The sequence below is a fragment of the Scomber scombrus genome, chromosome 24 (assembly GCF_963691925.1).
Source record: "Scomber scombrus chromosome 24, fScoSco1.1, whole genome shotgun sequence".
Lineage (NCBI taxonomy): Eukaryota > Metazoa > Chordata > Actinopteri > Scombriformes > Scombridae > Scomber > Scomber scombrus.
In genome coordinates, this window is record NC_084993.1 from 12,038,243 (window position 1) to 12,059,823 (window position 21,581).

Sequence of the window (21,581 nt, forward strand, 5' to 3'; positions counted from 1 at the left end):
TTAATCCCCCCCCCCGGTGCCATTAGCTTCTGTATACGAGGTGCAAAGCGTTTAATTGCACCCAATGAAGCATTTGACTTTACAGGTGTTTCCATCGCTACAGGACAGGCTGTAATACTATAGCTGCTGCTCCTTTATATTATTTCATTTTATTTTTCTTGCACCGCGCTTACAAGTCAACGCTTGTTCACACGTGCTCTGCGCGTTACACTCGGGTGATCGCTGAGCCGACATAAACGCGGCAGGGACAGACTTGTCAGGGATCACACAGCATCTCCGCTTGTGTCCACAGACAAAAACACGCTCTGGCCGGCACCCAGACTCCAATAGGTTATACACTATTATGTGTAATGGGGCGTAGCAGAGCATTGAAGTAAATAACAACACCTGACTGCACTCCAAGCACTTCTGGATACCATTTTACCACTCATGTTCCACTGGGTATTTTTCTAATGTGTCCGTCAAAGTGCCCATTGGCTTTTACAGTACATCTGCTAAGCTGTTTATTTCTAACTACATCTGTCACACATTCATCTGTCAGTCCAGGTGTCTTTTTATCTTTATGAGTCATATAGTAGATGTAATGGTGTATTTTTCTATGCTTCATTTCCAAGTAAAGAGGAAGCTTGAAACTCAACCTTTATGGCTGAGTTAGACTTAAAATAGGATTGAATGGATGCTTTAAAACACTTACTACCATGGTTGAGATATTAATACAATAGATGGTTTTTGAGTAACGCATAACGTAATAGCAAAGCAGCAGGCAGTGTATACAAAAAGGTGCCTTTTAAAAAGTAGTATTTTTTGGGAATAGCTCATGAAATATGCACCAAATTGTATAAAACAGCAGCAAACTAAATGAAATTATGCATGTATATATACCTGAAAGATAGATGCAGTATAAATATTTTCAAGTCATAGATGAGCAAAAAGGCAAAGAAGAGTAAAAATAAGCATGCAAGAAAACTAGAAAGCCTACAGTAACACATCAGTTTCCTTATCTGCTCAGACAAAAAGACCACTAATTACCATGACATCGTATTACATTCGAAAAAGCTTCATCTGTTTGCATAAACTGGGTCAGGATTTGCATGATGCTTTCTATCACACCCTCTATGATGTGAGGGATAAAGATAAAGATGTCCTCACTGTAAAAGACTGCTTTGTATAATAAAGACAGGCGCCACAGGGGTAAAGGTCAGCCACTGCAGGAGCACCAGTACTCAACGTGAACAGGCATCATATGTGTGACTGACTCAGCACTGGGGCATCACTGCAGAGATATGTGTATAATGAGCTTTGTGTCTAAGAGTGAGTGCGCATGTGTCACGAAAAAGGATTTTTCCTCTTTCTTTGAAGAATGGCTGAAGTAAAAAAATGTGGTCCTTACCGACAAGCTTCCAGTTTCGGGGCCCCGGAGTCTGTCTGTCGGAAATGATTTCAGATAGGAAGATGATCTGAGGTGCGTTTGATGTTTGATATCGGAGGCAGTTTGAGGGCCGAGTAAGTTAAACCAAGCGCACCTGTCTGCAGTCTGATGAGGCAAAAACCCTTCTTTCCTCCTGAGGTGACTGCAGTTTCATACAGTATTGCACATACCATGCTTTGTTCTGAATCTTTTTTTATTCAGGACCTGTGCACCAAATCACTCGTAGAATGACAACATCAAAATAAAATAAATTCCCTATTAAATAAAGATCATAAAAAACGAATAGAAGGAAGAAGTGTTTGTATCAAATATACAGTTAAATGGAGCTGTAAAGAAAGATGAATCATTTCCATCCCCAGTGTCTTGACACCGCTTCCTGTCAAGATAAAGCTCTGAAACTTCAGAATCCGCTCTCAGCTCTCACAAACTCATAGAGGAAAAGTTGAATAAACTCATATCACGCTTGTTAATCACCTGTCAAAGCACAGGTGAAGAACAGAGAGCTGATTGTGTTGTCCTCAGCTCTGAGTGTCACTGTAAAACCAACTCATAAATACTCACCTTTGATCCGTCAGCACTAGATTTTAATATTTTTTTTAAATATTAACAGGAAATGATGGCTGATGCCAGAATAAGCATGACCTCTATGCTTCCTTATCCCACTTATCCCGCAAATAAAGTTGAGTCATTGTTGAAAGACTGTAAACACATGAACAATCAGTAACACAGGAACAATCTTCTGTGGAGGTTAACTGCACATTCTTCACATCATTTTTGAGCACATTGAGCCTTTTGTTACGACTATTTTTAGCCTTGCTTAGAGGCATGTTGCTATGGATACTGAAAATGAAATATGTCAATAACTATTGGATAGATTGTGGTGATGTTTTGTGCATAACTTTGGTCATCACCTGACTTTTCATCTTAGCCTCATCATCCAATCAAAATACTAATTGGACCAGTAGATTTCCATCAACTGCTCTATACCAATCTACCACAGTGTGTGCTAAACATGGCTAATATTGCTGTTGTGTGCATGTTAGCTCAAAGCACCATTGTGTCTAAATACAGCCTCTTATAGCTGCTAACATGGCCATTGACTCTTGGTCTTGTTTTGTATAATTGAGGCTTTTTACAGCTAAACATGTAAAAGTTTTCATGAACTGAATATAAACTATATTGCATTCCTATTCTGGTATATTAGCTGGTAACACATAATAAACCTGACATTTATTAGTAGGAAAATGTTGCAACTTATTACCTTACTAATTTCTTCCTCATAAACTGTTGAGAGCTGTAATGTTAGTGGTTATAAAGACAGATGAGTGACATCGGTTGGTAGTTAGCAGCGTATCTCAACCTCCTTTTTTTTGCCTTTACTGCCTCGCCGTGAGCCTCGGAGGTCTGTGTCTCAGCCAGTACCTTCCCCAAGACGCTCATCCCTCAACCCGTCCCTCCTCCGACAGAAAGCAGCCGCCGCCTCTCCCGTTTCCTCAGCGAGCCAGGGTTTACAAATTCCCTCTGATTTACAAGGTCATAAAACTCACCTCCTCCTCCTCCGCCTCCTTCTCTCCTGCTTCAATCAAGCTCTCTAGCTGAAGCAGTTATTTTATAACTCCCCAAGCACGTGCTCCCGTACAAGGCTGCCTCGATCGATCTGCTGCCTGGTTGCATGATTGCGTATAGCGTGTGCCCTGCGATGTACACGGCCACGTACAGCACAGATGTATACAGACACCGCCAAGGACATGAGAGGAAAACTTTCTTGTAATATTATCAGTCTGTCTTTGCTCCGGTTAGCATAACAAAGTCATAACTTCTTTATACTCCACAGTCTGCTGACAATGGAGACAGCTTTATGAATCGGAGTTGACATAATATCATTACAAGAAAGCAAGGAAAAAGGAAACTCCACAATGAATAATGAGATGTGCTTCAACAGTGATCTAAAAATGCAACGTGTAAACCTTCTTCTCACTTCTGGATCTTTTTGCAAGGGATTTTTTTTTTCTTTCAACCTGTTTGGAGTGTGTCTGTGTGTGAGATGCTTCAGGGAGCTTTTTGCCAGTAACGTCCTCTGACCATGAAGCTTTGTGCGGCGACTGCCTCGAAGGGTTACGGTGGTCTATGCTCCTCTTTTAACACCCACATGCAGCCACTCAAGTGACTACAATAAACACACATCACACACATCCTGCTGCCTATACAGGCTTTTTGAAGCATTTCCTTTGAGTTTTTTTTCCCCTTCCTCTTTAGGCACTTACAGTTGTGTCATATATTGCACATTTACACATGATTTCACCACAACCATCTGCCCTTAAAGTGTTCACAGAATTTGTATAGAAATATATATTTTAACACCACCAAACCATTCAAAGTCTGAATCATGAGATATGTTTTGAACCTTAAGCTCAATCATGCAAGAATATCTTAAATTATTCAAACTAATGTATGAGTCACCAGACTGCATTGAAATGATTGTGTTTTTAAGCCTCACTTTTACAGACGTTAAAATGTGACTGCCTCAGCTCTTTGTCATCAGCTACTCCTGATCTCATTCACAACCTATTATAGCTTTTTAAAAGTGTGTGTGTTTTTGTGTGTGTGTTTGTTACTTGCAGGTAACCTTCATTTATAAAGCCCAACACACATACAAATCTTAGCTCAGCTCTCCTGAGTGAAAAGATTACAGGGTAGTGATTTCACCTTCTAATTAGGACTTCATCTCACACACACACACACACACACACTCACACTTACACTAACACACACTTGCACAAACACACACCAGCCTGCTTTAGTTACAGCAGGCTGGCTGGAGGCATCTGATAGCAGGGCCTCCAGGGACCCTGACGAGCGGCTACCTGAAACCTAAGCTCCAAAAGGAAGCACTGAGGTAGACACACATATACACATTTACACACACACACACACACACACACACACACACATAGGGAGAGTGTGAGTAGGGAAATGTCCTGGAGGCAAAGCTGTTTTCAAAGGCAGGCTCGTGTGTAAGAGCTGTCTTTGGTTGGGTGTGAATTTGAAACAGGTAGCTTTTAACAATAACGAGGCCTCACTGCCCCATCAGTGTTAACCGGATTGGTAATCAATCGTATTCCAGCGTGTATGAGTGTGTGTGTGTGTGTGTGTTTGCATGTGTGTGTGCGTGCATCAGTGGATGTGCCTTTGAGGCTTTCTGTCATTATGGAAAAAATGGTCAGCTTTCATTTCTACAGCCTTCCTGAGGGGCTCGGCTTTAAGAGCAGTCCACTTCACTTTATGTTGCCCCTGTGTCGCTTCAGGACAAACTGAAAAGGACAAGCGTTGCACCGCTGTTCAGCAGGAGGTAAACCGGGAATATTTTTGTGTGCAAATTTGGCTGGGTCATACAGTAGTCACATCCTGGTTTTAAAAAAAATCAAAGAGCTGATACGTCAGTCTCAGCGTGGGGGCGATCAAAGGCCTTTTATATGAAAGTAATGTTTCCATCCAAACTGATTAACATGACTTCTTTTTAACAAGAAGCCCTTCTGTGAACTTGGGTGAGCAACTTGACAGGGATAACCAAAAAGATAAAAAATAAAGTATAATGTATAAAGAGTAAACACTTTATCAGCCAGTCCAGGAAACTGTTCTTTTTGAAAGACTGAATTTTTTCCTCACTTCATCTCCTGCTTACACTTGCCCTTGAGTCGCTTTCACTGCGTTGCAACATCATGTATATCAGTTGTAATCCTTTGTCAGTACGCTTAATCTCTTCCACTAAATTCACATTCCGTCAAACACATGAAAGAACACAATAAGTCCAGGAAACCTTTAGGTGCCCTTGTAGACGAAAACTGAAACATTCTTCAAGCTTTTTTAAGCCAGAGAAAAGAGTGTGTGAAAAACTTTTATTTCTGGGAGAAGTGGTTTAAAACACAAGTATCTTCATCAGGGTGGATACATTACATCTGTTACACCATATAGAGGATATACTGGTAGTAAACATGATTTATCACATAATGACATGATAAAATATATATGACTTTTATTCATCTTCCTAGATGACTTTGTATATGAAGTCAGTTCATTTATAAAGAGTTCATAGCTCCTAGGTTCAAGCTGTTGAAGGCTACTATAAAATGTAGTCATTTGCAGGATACATAACAGTTGTATTAAAAGAAGAACGGTCGACATGGATGCAGCAGAGGCCAAGACATCAGATGAGTTCTTAATGATATCACTATGACATCATCAGAATTTGTTTTGGGGGAGGGGGGTTAAGGCCACAGAAGACATTAAGAAGACAACTGTTACTACTGTAACTACAGGCTGACTAGTACTAACACATAACATGTAAACTTATCTTATGTGTAACATTGGTGGATTGTCCCTTTGCATACGTGACTGAAATCTCACCCTTTCCTGCTTTCTTGTTTGAACTTGACCACTTCCAAGTCACACGGATAACATTCTTGTGTGTTGGCAGTAGGCTGGTCAGGAATTCCTGTTTAAAGGAAACTGGTTTTACTGGCATCCGTTGAATGCTTCATTGTCTTCTTGTTCAAGAGCATCAAGAATCAGGTAGACTTCAGGAACAATAGTAGGGTATTGTGCGCACTGATGCTCCTCGTACAAAGCTATTTTTAGCCATAGTGGCCAGATGGTCAGTCAGGTAGCTCGAACAAAAGTTCAGCAGGCCACGTAACAAAATAATGATACTGATCCACTCATGAAAATGGTTAAATCCGGGATGCTGCAGTCTGTGTGTCTACTCTCTGGATTAACCTGAATAACCCTTTTTCTCACTAAATTGAATCATGTAGGTATTATCATCCTGTAAAGAACTTCTGTAACATGCCCTGTCTGAAATGAAGCAAATGGAGGCTGTGGTTTTCAGGAGGATTTTGACTTGTGGACCTCTCTTATTGAAGTATTTTTTCTCCGTGTTGCTCACAGGATAAGAAGAAATACCTCGACGTCATCCACAGCTACATGGAGGTTCACGGAACCGTGCACGGCACCAGCACCGTGCACCTTCCAAGCTACGTGAAGAACCACGGCATCCTGAGCGGCCGAGACCTGCAGTTCCTCCTCCGAGAAACCAAGGTGAGTCCAGCTGGTTGTAAATTTCCTCACATTAAATAAATCTCACCCTGCAGGGAAATAAGTGTGAAAGTACGGTGCTTATTAGATACTGATGAAAGCCACAAGTCCTTTGATTTTTGTTTGCAAAATACTGAGGACATGGTCTTTTTCACAAACCATGGCCTTTTTATGTGCCAGGGCTATGAAGTGGGCTCCAAACATTCCAGTAACAGTAGTTGATGGATGAGACAGGCCCTTTGAATAGCTTTTTTTTAAATGAAAGGAAGTTTCCTGAAAGAAAAGGAAGGAATGGGACTGCTCAAATACATGCCTGAGCGGCTGTGAAGGTAATCTCCTAAATTCAAATATGTCTCAGTTGCAGCTGTTACTTTTAAGCACATTTCACTGCTAAAAATGTAATTCAAAAGACATGATAGAAGTGTGAAAATGTGATTCTGGAAAAAGCAAAAGTACACGTGAATTAAGTGATGTTTGGGTCACTAAAGAGAGAGTCTCCAAATTTAACAGAGCCACTCTTTTGAAAGAATTTTGAGCCGAGTGGCTGTCGCTTCCGAGCCTGTCGTCATTCCAGCCGTCCTCAGAAGCACTTCTCCATTCACGTCATGACTTGTTCCTTCCCCTCACTACTCAAACCACTTTCAGTCACAAAGACAAGGACACAGACACAGAGACCATGCCCAGACTGGGTTGTACTGTGTGGAGTGAGCGCTCAGAGGCAGAGGTGGTGATGTATGAACACGTGTCAGCAGCTTAACGCACACTTTGCATGATCGCAGTGTGTGTGTTCAGCTGGTCAACACAAACAGGCTTTGTTTTATGGGCATAATGAGCGTAATGTTACCTCAAACTGCCTTTTTAGATGCACCATATGTTATAATTTCTTCATACATTCCTTTTACACACAAAAACAAAACTAGAAATGCACAACATGGTTTATATTTATAAAGGTGGCAGATTTATGACTTGAAATTCTTAGCAATTTTCTGAAACAATGGGTCCCTGATTTCAGACAAGCAGCTTCTCATTTCTAGCCAAAAACCTCTTATTTTGCTGACTCAAATAACAACTGACGCTAGCACAGTTTATGAGCTAAAGCTGGCTAGCTAATTGAGCTAGCGTTTGCTGCATAGTTGTTTGAAAACTCCAGTTGTACTCAATTTAAAACAAGAATTGTGTAAAAGCTTTTTAAATAAGCACAGTTAATGATAAAATGTCCTCTTTTATTGTATGCACGAAGAACTAATTAGTCCTACTTTCTTCTAAATGAGGAAAAATGAAGGCTGTTTTTCTGTTCTAAAATAACCCTGTTTGGCTGCTTAGCTTACATCCTTGTTCATATTTTCAAGTCCTATGTTTCCTAGAAAAGGCTTTTAGGATGAGAACTAACAGTTGCTGGAGAGTAAACTTTGCCAAATCCAACAACAAGCAGGACTCAGCTGCTAACGCTAGCTTAAACTCTGTTAGCATCCAGGAGCGGCTTCCACACTACAGAAAAATGCTACACAGTGGATGTGAATCATGAACTGGACTTCAATGTAACCCACAGCCTAATTTATCTAGCTAATGATGTGTGCATTAGACTTGGAAGTTTTTGTCAGGTGCTGCTAATTAGCTAAACATGCTATTGATTGTAGCTTACATTAGACCAGGTAAACACAATTTTTGATCCATTTATTACATTTTTGTTTCTGTGGTTTTGGTTTTGGAAGAAACAACCCTCAAAATGTTAACAGAAATTGTTATTGACAAGTTTTAATTGAACAATCACCATTCAGGGACAGGGTTTAACAAAAGTCAAGGTAGCTACTTTTTCATTTCCTGCTTACAACAGGAAAAAACTATATTCTTTTCTTCTGGACCTGTCCGTCACCACATGTATTACATAAGGGAATGGAATTAAAATTAAATGCTCCTCAGACACTTGACAGAGATGTCTGCTGAAGGTGAAACCATCATTACTGCTGGCATTGACAGACTGAGTCTGGTCTTTTTGGCTCCAGTCTTCATCTCTTTCAAAAGAATCAGGTGGAGGAGAGCTTCGATTTCTTTAGCCTCTGAAACCAGACGCTTTCCCGTTAGACCAGGGAGGGAGGAGAAGCAGACAGAGAGAGGAGAGAGACATCACATGAGAGCTGGGGCAGGGATAGAAAGTGCACGAGCTCCATAGATCATGATTCAGACAGTTATAGAAGAAAGATGGCTTGAGATTTAAACCCCCTTCTCTTCTGAAAAGATTCTGAGTATTTCATCACCCCAAAAAAAAAGAAGCTGCTAGACTGTAAATCCTCTGTGCTGAGCACTTTAAACCTGCTGGTGAACATCAAGGAACCAGATATTTTGGAGGTATTGACCGAGAAAGCAAAGGTGTATTCTGCTGTGGCAATCATTAAAAAGTATTGAAAAAGTCTAAGGAAAACAACAGCCAAAAATTGGTGCTAGACATATTGTACAAAGAATGGAGGTAGATCGAAACTGGTGTCACAGTTTTGGGATAGATAAACTTTCATAACTTTTCATTACATGTGGCTCTGCATTGAGAACCCACAGGGGAACAACCAATTAAATCCCACAAAACCAGAACATTTTAGCCGCGTTGTTGTTTCAGTGCTTACAAGGAAACAGGAGGTGTTTTAGGCACCGTTTTCCTCGTGCCGCTTAAACAACACACTTACTGTACCTTCAAACAGACTGCCGGAGATAATTGGCCTCATGGGACTTAAATATCAAACTGAGTGTACTGTAAAAAGTACTGTAGACGCCCCTGTGAAGACAGAGTATGTTGCCGTTGACGAATACTTGATTTCCTGAGATAAACTGTAATGTGCGGTGCTTTATCAGGAGACTAGAGTTCAATGTTCAAACAGCAACAAAATGTGACAAACTTTAAGGTAAGTTAAGATAAGATGTATCTTTATTGATCCTCAAGTTGCAAGCTAACCAAAGCATGATGAGTCAAAAGTTACTGATCTCCTTAAAGTTATCACACCACAAAGCTCTTTCCTTTGTCTCATATCATTATTGTCCCCTTAATCTGCGTAGAGGGAAACACACACACCTTATGACGGATAGAATTAGAAATACCAAGAACAAACTGTCCTATAACCTCACCGGGTCATTAAACTCAGTGAACGGAGCTCCATCGTTGAGGTGCAATACAGGAGCTGATTCCATGAGACTCCTTTTGTTGACGCTGGTTCTTTTAATTATTTTACTATGTTTTTCATGAGAACCTTCTGCGCAGTCAGCCCATAAATGTAAATACATTTACATGTGAGTCAAAGGCTTCTCTTTACATATACTGTAACCCTGCAAACTGAAGAACTCATGGACATTTTGTGGAATATTTATGTTCTCAAGGGTGGAGAGTTTGTTTCATTCATGATTCGAGTGCCCTGAGGCAGCAACACTCTCTCTGGAATGTGTCACTGCAATGAAATTCATTAAAGGAAATCATGTTTCTGCCCTGAACTTTTTCACTTTCACTCACAACTTCTGATTAAGAGCTTGTAATTATATTTGTTTATTAATGCAAATCCTTAATAATCTATGTTGGTCACAAAGGAGACACAGGCGTCGTTTATTCTTTTACGTCCTTTAGTCTGTGTGGATTCTTCTCTCTCAGCCACAGCAGCTCTGCATCTGTCTCTCTGTGTCTCTGTCTTGTCCTCCTCCCTCCCCTCTCCTCTCCTCCTCCCTTCTCTTCCTCCCTCCCCTCTCCTCTCCTCCTCGCTCCCTATAAATAGTGGTTGACTGTTTCTCAGCATCGAGGACCTTTTGCATGCACACACACGCACACACGCACACAGAGCACAATATACACACAGAGAAAAAGAAGTGAGCTTTGCTGCCACCTGTTGGAAGAAGTCTGTCACTTACCAGGCATTTAAATACTGTAGGTGGAGCTGAACTCACAGCCCAGGTCTGATTCTTTCTAAGTGCATACAGTCATATAACATGATAAAGAACTACATTGTGTGTGACATGAAGTGCATGTGAGCGTCATCAGTCCAGCAGCGAGATGAGACCCTTAAAGACTCTTTCTCTTCTGTTCTTTTGAGCACACACACACACACACACACACACACAGACACAGACCAACACAAACACACACAGACTAGCCATTGTAGCCAGCAGCGCTCTGACCCTCCACTATGATGATCCTCTAGCCTAGATCGACCCCACCACCACCACCACCACCCTCCTCTCTGTCTCCAGATCAGCGTCTCACACTCTTGTGAACAAGCTGCTTCTGGTTGCGGCATGCTGCGACTGCCCCGCAAATATTTGCTCTTTCCATCTGGAGGAGTGAGGTTGTTATTAGAGACCCCTCTATAAATACACTAAGACTATATTTAAAACAGGTTAAAACACTTTTCCCCCATCTTTGAACTTGAAATACTCCTCATTCCATCTTCCTAGCCATATTGTATTTATTTCACTGATCTTTTTTAAATGGTTTCTAATGTTTTAATAAGCATTTTTGGTGTTTCAATGCTGTATTTCCTTTTTAACTGTTTAATAAATGCTCTAAAAATAAACTTAGATTAAGTTGTTGAACTTCAACTGGGGGTCATGACCCTTGCAAGGGTTGGCGAGATGATTTAAGGGAGAGAAAATCTAATCTAAATGTTCTCATTTTCCTCCCATTTTTTTCTTTCTTTTGTTAAAAAACCTAGATAATTCTGCCTCAAGGTGTCTAAAAATGATTCAAGTAACACGAGGAAGTCTTAATTTGAGCAGGTCACAAGTGGTGGGTGTATGCAGCTGATGACCAGGGAGTTGCAAGCAAGTGTTGCTTTGATTTATGGGGTCAAAAAGTCAAACAGAAGGTAGTAAAAGTTAACTAGAATAGGTGAAATAACTCTTTTGTAATTCAGTGATGTATCACTTTAGATACATTGTCTTGTACAGCGTAGCTCAGCTTTAGTTAAGCTTCTTTGCAGTATACTGTTATTTTTCCCCAACTTCTTATCAGACTACTGAGGTATTCTGTGTTTCCACTTCCTAAATACCTGAGGCGCTCCCAGCTACACTTAACTTCTCCTGGCCTGTGGGAGAAATAAACACAACAGTGATGCCTTCATATTGTTTTGCTTGTTTTTCCCCCCTCATTGTTGTAAAATGAAAAAAGTGCTGGCTCGGCTGCATTTTGTGCTGATAACACGGGAGGTTTAAAACTCCCCAACACGGCCGGTGAACTTTTCTACCCTCAGCTGACTTCTTTGTTATTCTGGCTGCTTCAGTAGCTGCAAACTATCGACTCCCACATGACACCTCCTTCCTGCCTGCTGGCACTTACAAAACAAGTGTGACAACAGACTGAGCTGGTCTTGATTGGGCTTACAGAACATTAGCAGCACACAAAGTACTTTTATCAAGCTCATACTTTTATTTATGAATATACTCATCTATAGTTCAAGCTGCATCCTTATTTTTTAAAAGTTGTCATTTCTATGTTTTCAGCCTTCAATCTTAATTTGTGTTGCTTTAATAGCTCAACCCATGACATTGCAATAAACTAACAAAAAGAGACACTTGACAAGCTAAAAATTGTGATTCAACATGCTTTAAGGGCATTTTAACAGACAGACAGTCTCCTATCTTCCATTGATTTTGTCATCTAAAACCAGTATGTGGTCGTTAATCGATTCAGTCACTCTTGATATTTTCTCTCCACTGCAGTTGTTCGTGGGTCTGTCCTTCCCTTACGAGGGTCCCGCCCCCCTGGAGGCCATCGCCAACGGCTGCGCTTTCCTCAACCCCAAATTCAGCCCGGCAAAGAGCAGCAAGAACACCGATTTCTTCAAGGGCAAACCCACCCTGAGAGAGGTGAGAGGAGGAAGGAAAAAATGGATCTTTGGCTCCAGATTTGATGTTTTAAAAGGTGTGTGGTGTTCTGACGACTTCTCTCTGTATGTTCCCATGTCTGCAGCTGACCTCTCAGCACCCGTATGCTGAGGTTTACATCGGTCAACCCCACGTGTGGACGGTGGATATCGAAAACTCCGTAGAGGTGGAGAAGGCCATCCGCTCCATCCTCAGCCAGAAGGTAACCACAGGAAAGACACAGCAGATGATCTATGGCCAATGTTAATAGAGCTCTTCTAATTTCTAATTTAGTATGTGTTTGTGTATTTTTTGGTCCATACAACCATCACAATATTTCAAATGTTTTAATAATGTGTCTCTTAAATGTTAGAAAGCAGCACTGAAACCAAAAGATGTTCAGTTTAATATCATAAGAGCAAAAAGAGCGGCACATCTCACAGTTGAGAAGTTCTAAAACATGATGAGAACATTAAATTAATGATCTTAAATTGATTTTCCTCAAGGACAAAAATTACTGAAAACTGATCAAGAGACAGAGCATGAGTGAAAGCGTAGAGAGAGAAAAGAAAGAGCGATCTGATTCCGTCTTGATGTCCGGGGGCCCATGCATATTTAAAAGCCGGGCCCCAGAACCTCGTGTTGCATCGCGCTCCACCAAGCGGGTCGGAACAATGCCTTTGTTTATGGGACAAGCCTGCCGAGCCTCATATGCTTCGTGATCCGTGGCGAGCTCCAGCTCTCGCACCCTCCTCCTCATCTTCTTCCCCATACACACACATACACACACATACACGGAGGGACTTATCACAACAACAAAGGCTTCAGTTGTTGGACAGCCCTGTTTGAAGTTTTCAGCAAGAAAATGAGAGTATGTAGAGGTCGACAGGACTCAAAAGACAATGATGCAAAAAAGCAGACAGCGGGCTAAAGTTTCAACACACACACACACACACACACACACACACACACACACACACACACACACACACACACACACTGGCTTTATCACCAGAGTAGTCACTTGTTTGTGTTTGTGTGTTCAGATCGAGCCCTACCTGCCCTATGAGTTCACCTGTGAGGGGATGCTGCAGAGAGTCAACGCCTTCATTGAGAACCAGGTACTTCATCCACATCTATTTCATCTTCTTGTCACTTTTCTACTGATGCTTGATTCAAGCTGCATGAAAAGTGAATCTACAGTACAGTATAACTCTTGAGGATGCCTTCAAGAGCACATTGTACATTTTAAAAGATCTCTGCTACCACAACCATCATCATCATCATCATCATCATTATAAGCAGTAGCAGTAATGACATCACTTTGGATATATATTATGATTGTGTTCTGCTGTGTGGCTGTAAAAATGTCAGTGCCACTAACTGAAATAGGACCTTAAATGACGTAAAATTATAATACTCCTATATAATGTAATGTAATATATAATGAGCATAATACATAATAGACCCAAAACTTATTGATAGCTGTAACTCATGAAATTGGAATCTGTCCAATTATACAATCAATAATTAATCATCTTTTGAAATAGGAGGATTACAATCAATATAGGTAATGTCTTTGTTCATTATTTGTACACCTAGATGTCTTTATTTAAATGTAATTTTTTATTATTCATTTCCAAAACATCCAATCATTAAATAAATGTACTAATTATTATTTTACTGTCTTTTACAAAGTGTTCAGCTGTTATCAATGTCAGTGAAATGACAGAAATGTAACTGGTCTATTTTAATTCATTTTTATTGGACAGTAACTTGACAGTTGTTTCAAAGCTCGACTGTGATATATTATTATTGTTTTTCCGTTCTGTGACGTTGTGTCCTGTCTCGTCGTGTCTCGTCAGGATTTCTGCCACGGTCAGGTGATGTGGCCCCCCCTCGCCGCCCTGCAGGTCAAACTGGCCGAGCCCGGACGCTCCTGTAAGCAGGTGTGTCAGGAGGAGCAGCTCATCTGCGAGCCCTCCTTCTTCCAACACCTCAATAAGGACAAGGATCTGGCCAGGTGAGACACACACACACACACACACACACACACACACACACACACACACATACATAAAATCCCAGACACATAACCTGTAGCTCGTTATTTTAAAAGTGGCCAAAAGGTGGCAGCACAACACAGATTTACATTCATGTGTTCAGTTTGACATGCAGACATGAATTAAGATGAAGTGCCAGGAGGTGCAGTGTCAGATTATTACCACTAGAGGGGGCAGTTTGTTTACTGGTAGAAATGGGTCATGGCTCATGACTGATGCGGATGAAAATTACTTTAGTTGCTTGTGTGTTTTCAGCTTCTCCTTCTCGGTCCGTCTCCTTGTTTTATGGACAAAGAAAGAATATGATTACAAGCATCTCTTTGTGTGTGTGTCAGGTTTGGTGTTGACTGTCAGACGGTGGAGTCGAGCGCCGACACGGTGGTCCCGGCCTACAGCGATACCCGCCGCCACTGCATCTTCCAGTCCGACCTGCTGCTGTTCAGCTGCGCCGGCTCCCACCAGTCGCTGAAACGCATCTGCCCCTGCCGCGACTACATGAAGGGCCAGGTGGCGCTCTGCAAAAACTGCCTATAGCATCAACGCACGCAGATAGAAGGAGGGAAGCAGGTGGAGGGGGGGGGGGGAGTCTCGCCAGAAATTTCGTGGGGGTTCGGGCACGGCTGGTTGGGGTTTAAATGAAGTCGGAGCAGTGTGTGAGTGTGTTTAAGAGATGAAAACAAACACTCCATGCAGTCAAACACACACCGGACTCCTCTGTTGGAAGCTGTTTAGACTGAAAAGTGTTAACAGGACTACGTGTGTTCATCATATTTATTGTCCCCCCTTCCCCCCCCCCCAGCTGCTGGAGGTGAAGAACTCCCGCAGCCAAACCCGAGCATCCGTCAACCCTCGTACACCAGCGGCGGCGCTACGATTCCTGGAAAGCGGTGTAAAATTACTTGAATCAACAAAGGGAGTCAGTGGTCTTAGACTTTCAAAGTGGTACTGCAGCACATATGGGTGACTGCCTGCCTGTTTGTCTCCAGGTTCACCAGGACAGCAAGGGACCAAGGACTCACATGACCCCTCATGCCAGCCGCCCCAACCCACCCCATCCTGCCCTCTCTACCCCACTCCAAACCCTCCATCCACCTCCCCTGGTCCAATCTGAAACTGTTTAATCTTTAGGTAGGTTTGCACTGGACTGGCATGCCTGAAGGCCCACATCCTGACAACACACACATACACACACACACACATTTATACACACACACACACACACACACACATACACACACACATCTAACATACGGCGGCTAAAGACAAAACCAGTTTTACACTGTAACCAACTCGTTCGTCTCTTCTGGACAAAAGAGATGAGAGCGGACACGTAACGTAGATATCTAGATTTTTATCTGGAAGTTTTATCGTTTCTTGACACAAACTCCAGACGTAAAAGCGGGCATCATTCCCCCCCCCCCTTAAAAGACATGGAAGCTAAATAACGGTCACTTTTCATTTTGTATTTTTTTCAAATTCGTTCACATTTAAGTTGCACGCTCGTTTGAAATGACGGAGGTTTTATGTGAAGTTGCGAAGAGGGGTCGAGAGCATTTGTGTGCGTGTGTGTGTCTACACTGAAGGCCAGTAGAGAATCGTTCTTTTGTTTCAGCAAACCATCCGGTACTACGCACACACCCGAGAGGTGAGGATCAGGGAGGCCGAGGTTCATTCTCTGTAGCGTACGGAGTCGCCATGTCAAAGGATGTCGTGACGTTGCGTCGTAGAATAGCGGTGATAACATCCAGACAGCCTGAAGGCAACCGGCCAAAGACTCCACAAGCCTGCAGAGAAACATGAAAACCTCACCCAGATGTTTGTCCGTGTCTTTATGTGCACAAAGTAAACCATTTAAACAACGAAAAAAAAACAAGAAAAAAATACATCTCCCATCTCCTAGGCAACAGCAATACATTAACAAACAAACTGTACGCAACAAAACACGCCAACAAAGTGTTCCTGCAAAACGCAAAAAAAAAACCTCGCATCTCTTCCAGTTTGTTTGGATAATTGTTAGGATTTTAATTTGCCTGCAGATTTTGCAAAGGAAAAAAAATTAGGGTAAAAATAAAATTTGTAGTTCTTGTGGTGAATGGAAAAAAAATGCACTACGTTAATCTATTGGAGAGGTTTAACAAAATATTAGTAACACTGTATATTGTCCATATGGGGTTAAAAAATGTTCTTTTTTAATTTATTTTGTATACAGATCTTTATCTCTGTTTTTGCTGGAAATCTTTGTTTTTTTATTTATAAGAGGGGTGTTTTCTGTTTTGTCTTTTTTTTTTTTCCTTTTATAGATTTTTATTTATGGAGAGTAATTTAAAAATGAAAAAATTAGAAAAAAAGTGTTTATCTTCAAAGCTATGACCGAGAGAAAGAGAGAGAGATGGGTGGAGGGGGCTTTATCTGCCTCTGTTCAACTGAAAGCAGTGATGTGAAGGAGGAAAAAATACTTTCCCAAGAGACCAAAAAAGCAAAATACGTTTTGAACAATATTCTCTTATTCTCATATACGGAATTATATTTGTGCCTCAATTGTGAGCACAGAAACATATTTCTTACAAGTAATAATCATCATTATCACACAAAACATCATTACGTTTGAGCGAGTGTGTTCAGGTTTTGTGTTTTTGAATGAAGGCAAATGAATGAAACCCAGTGAAAGAGATTATGTATATATACTTTTGTGTGGATAATGACACTCAAATCAATAAGATGAAAACTGGATTATTCTTTGCGTGATAATAGTTTCTCTATAAATGATCAATTATTTCTGTGTTTGCAAGAAATCTTTTTCTATCCTCACGCTGACATCATTTTGGCACAAATATATCTCCGTTCATTTAACTGGCTCTGACATATAAGCTGATTATTGTGTTTTTTAAAGATGTGATTCGTTATTTTATTCCTTAAAAATGTTTAAATCATGCATGGCTATTGTTTTTAAACTGAAATTTTAGTCCTAAATGATCTTATTGCCAGATTTCATTATTTATCATGTTTTATTGTATATGTTCTTCCTCTCATCACTGTCTCTTTAAGATGAACAGTAGTGGATGAATGTACCTCGTGAAAGCCGGCAGGAGCCTCATACTCAGTGCTTTTATTTCCAGTCTCCCACCTTTATTTTCTGTTTGCACACAGCTGTAAATTAAGTTTGAGCGATTCAGCTACACCAACTCTGCTTTCTCACTTTGTCAGCTCAGACTATTTTTATGTTCTCTTTTTTAAACTTTTTTTTAAAACAGGTCTGTGATCTGCCGCCAAGTTAGTGTTTCGAAGTACATGATGTGCCTTTTCATGGTTAAGTTGTTTTTTTTTTCAGAGTCTAGCTGTTGGGTCACAGATCAGGGTTCAGATCAGGGTCACTTAAAAAACACACCGTAGGATCCTAAATGATCTCCACAGATCAGGAAAACAAAATCAGCTGTTCTTGTTTCCTCGATATTCTAAATCAGATTTATTGCTCAGTTGATTTGAATTTTGAATTTTTTTTGTATGTATCCTTTAACTATCAGTGATTTGAGCCCCAGAGCCACATGAAAAGGATAATACCAATGTCAGTTTGTCAGTGCGGCACATGTTTGCCATGCACACCAGAAGCCAATCAGTGGAATAACATGTCCTCTAGTAATGGGATTATCAGCCATTTCCAGGCTAATTTGATTTCTGTAACATCCATGTAAACACAAAACCTGCTTTCCTTTCTTCCACTTAAGAGATTTATAAAAACGTATGTATAAACTGGTGGTTTTGAGTCATCTGAGTTACGCAACATGTTTCTTTTCTCTGATTTCTTGCCTTAAACTGATTAGTCACAGCAATCCATTCCCTTAATGTTCTGCATGTGACTTCCTGCAGTGGAGAGAAAACTGCAACTGTGTAGTCGTGACAAAGATGAGAGCGGGTTCAGACTCTTCAGAAGCTTTCAAAATGATAAAGTAAGAAAAAAATGGCAGTGGTATTATCATTTTCATTTAAAGGTTAAGGCTGGTGATGTACTGGATCTTTGGTACCATCAATAAAACCCATAAAAAGACTCAAACCAACAGTGTTGACACTCTGCCCCAAACTCATTTGGTTCTACTGATTTTAAACTTTAAAAACAAGTCACAAATATACACCTTCTAATTAACTCCTAAAACAGCTGGTTGTTGTAGTTTTTAGCAAAAAAGGAATCAAACAGGAGAAAATGAGGCAATTCTTAGGGACTATTTCCAGCTACAGAGCAACATGTGTATCAATATTAAAGCAGCAGGACAGTATGTGGGATTGACTTTTAGTAAACTACTGTGCCCACTTTTGTCATTCATGTGTTTTTAATAGTTCATTGTTGGTTTTGGCCTTTTCATTGGAAATATTGATTTTAGATGAATTATAGATATCACCAGATTTGTGCTTTAAAGTCCATCTTCACATTCATATTAAAAATCTAAACCAACAGTGAGATTTCTGCTATTTTTTAGTAAGCAAAAAGAAACATTTTAAAACCTCCAACAGTGACGTGATTAAAGTCAGTTTGGTTCCTTCCCTGTGAGCAGCCGTTCAGAAGAGAAGTCGGTCAAACCTGTTTTGTTGCAGCAAACGCCTTATTTCTTTTGTTAGTCAGGCTTATTGGAAGCATGCTGTCGATCAGATTATCAAATGTTTGCTTAGAAGAAAAAATCAGCTCTGTTTGTTCTTTCTCACCAGAACACAGAGCCTTCACCATATCTGTCTTTGTTAACCTCAGCATTGAATGTCTCCATTGTAAAATAAAGACAAAAAAACACACAATGCTACTTACAGTTATACAAACATGTATCAATGTTTTTTTTTAGGGTTTTTCTTTCAATCTCAACCTTGTTTGAAGCTGTCAGTTAGCATCCAGTGTCTGAAATACCAGTGGTGATGATTGTGGTCCGAGCAGCTAGAGGTGAATAACGCAATGACAAACCTTTTTTTTTTTGTTTTTTTTGTTTTCACAGTCCTTGACGAGTAAGAGGGATATAACTTTATTTTTAAATAAACCTTTTTTCTGTGACAAAAAGGCTCTGACTCTGGTTTGAACATTTCTTTTACATCACAGCAATACAGATTGAGTATTTACAGCGGCACAGAAAAGTACAGTCTGCAGCTCGAGTCCCACAGTGTGTGTGTGTGTGTGTGTGTACATGTGTTTGTTTAAGTAATACAAAACTGAGTTCATATGGAATTATACTTGTGAATTTGTGTCCAAAGCTTCCCCAAAAAAATCATATTCTGAGCCTAAGTTTTTAAGCACAAATATAATTCCATACACGATGCTTCTCACAACCTAAAGATACCATTATTGTGCACAAATCAATCCTTTAAATGTGTTAAAACCAAAGCAGACACAGTAGCACAGTTTATAAACTACACACAGCACAGTGTGTACATTCAGTTACAGTCACATCCTCCAGGAAAACGTATGAATACTGTGTGAGGCGAGCTCATCCTCTCACACCTGTAATCTATAACAATCAGACACCTGACAGCTGAAACGCCACCTGATAATTACATTCACCAAACACTGAGCAGTGAGATTAAGGCTTTGGAGTTAAAAAAGGAAAGTGATGAGTGATTTTTTTTTTTTTAGAATAATTGTATATTGACGACCTACTAGTAAATCCCAGCTTCCTTCTTAATACAACGTGAGCAGCTTAGTAGCCGCTGTGCTTCATTGATCTCTCTGTTTTGTGCTTTTCCGCATATTCACATCTAAATTCAAGGGTAAAACCTGTACGCCAGGTATTAAAAAAGACTTCCCAGCAGCTCCAGATAAGAGAGGACACATATTGACTCATGCCACAACATTTGAAAAGATAAATATTGACTTGATGTGGTTGTCCAAACCCATCAGGGCAGTCAGCGTGATGAGGCGCCAAAATGTGATCAGTGGTAACGAGGATCAGACTTTGAGTGAGTGATGATGTTAAATGGACGTGACGTGGAATGACTCAGCAGTTAAATATTCGAGCATGAATAGACAGTCCTGGATTCATGCAACCTCTGTCACTTCTAACCTGAACACTGAAATAGCTTCACAGTGAGATATTTAAATATTATATGTATCATATGTGTTGGCAAACAGGTGCAAAAGAAAAGGAGATCATGCAAAAGAGAAAAAAAAAAGTTTGATTTCCTTACACTGTCAGACCTGAGATTATATAGCTATGGGTCTTTATCAGGCATCAAATAAATACAAACATCTTTATACCTGAGCCACAGGATAGTTGTGCTTCTGGAGGTCAGATCAGAATGATAGATCTCTCCTGATTGAAACAACTGCATTAAAAAAACAAAATATATCGAAAAAGTAGGAATTAAAAGACTGTACATAAAAACTTCAAGAGATAGTTAAAGTTCTAAAGGATCAATTCGGACATAAACATCCCATCAGTGAGGTTAAAACTGTGTTACGTGTGCCGCTAATGGAGAGCAGAAGCTAAAGATTAGTGTGTTAAGAAGCTGAAGCTCAAATCATTTCACTTTTGGATTCTGGGTCAGTTTTTGGAAATCTGCTCCAGACTGGCTTCCTTTCCATAACAACAGCTGCCAGCGCCCCTGGCTGTTTTGGTCATTTAGAGCTATTAGCTGTGCCAAAAATGATGGACAACTGAGATAACTGTGATTGTCCCACATCAGTGTGAAATCTGGTTGATCTTTGGATTGATTGTTGCAGCTCGATGCAAGTATGAAGAGGTTGTGAATTTGATGCCTGACAAAAATCCATGACCCAAATGATAATAATGAACTCATCTTTTTCCTTTTTCTTTATCTTAGTAACTAAAAATCTTTCTCCTTATGTCTTTAAAAAAAAAAGGAGATGCACATTCAGATCATTTCATATTTGTGTGGTTGGTACCTCTACCGGCCAGCAGATGGCGCAAGCTGTGAGTGTAAAATGTTCTTAGGGGTTGTTTTTTTGTCAGCGTTACGAGCAAACACCCTGAATTACACGGAACTAGTTTAAATCATTTATCTTCTGACACATTCTCAGTGAGCTGGAGGCAGAGGGAGGTCATGACTCTCTGGTGAGAATCAGTGCCAGAAAATGATGATTTTCATCCTCCGGGGCTGTAAGCTAGTCGCTGAAACTGTGCCCACTCTTGGCTTCCTGCTCCCACCCACCGACAGTCTAGACAAATAATGTAAACAGCATT

At 40.5% G+C, this 21,581-nt stretch overlaps 1 protein-coding gene across 2 annotated transcripts in view; it reads left to right on the top strand.

Annotated features, from left to right (window-relative positions):
* Positions 1 to 18,494, top strand: part of mgat5 (alpha-1,6-mannosylglycoprotein 6-beta-N-acetylglucosaminyltransferase) — an 85,538-nt gene extending 67,044 nt beyond the window's left edge. For both annotated transcript variants that reach the window (XM_062414591.1, XM_062414592.1), the window contains exons 12-17: positions 6,374 to 6,523; positions 12,206 to 12,352; positions 12,456 to 12,572; positions 13,396 to 13,470; positions 14,215 to 14,372; positions 14,748 to 18,494. In XM_062414591.1, coding sequence (XP_062270575.1) covers positions 6,374 to 6,523; positions 12,206 to 12,352; positions 12,456 to 12,572; positions 13,396 to 13,470; positions 14,215 to 14,372; positions 14,748 to 14,946 — 846 coding nt within the window. In that variant the 3' untranslated portion in view covers positions 14,947 to 18,494. The remainder of the gene's footprint in view (positions 1 to 6,373; positions 6,524 to 12,205; positions 12,353 to 12,455; positions 12,573 to 13,395; positions 13,471 to 14,214; positions 14,373 to 14,747) is intronic.
* Positions 18,495 to 21,581: the final 3,087 nt, after the last annotated feature.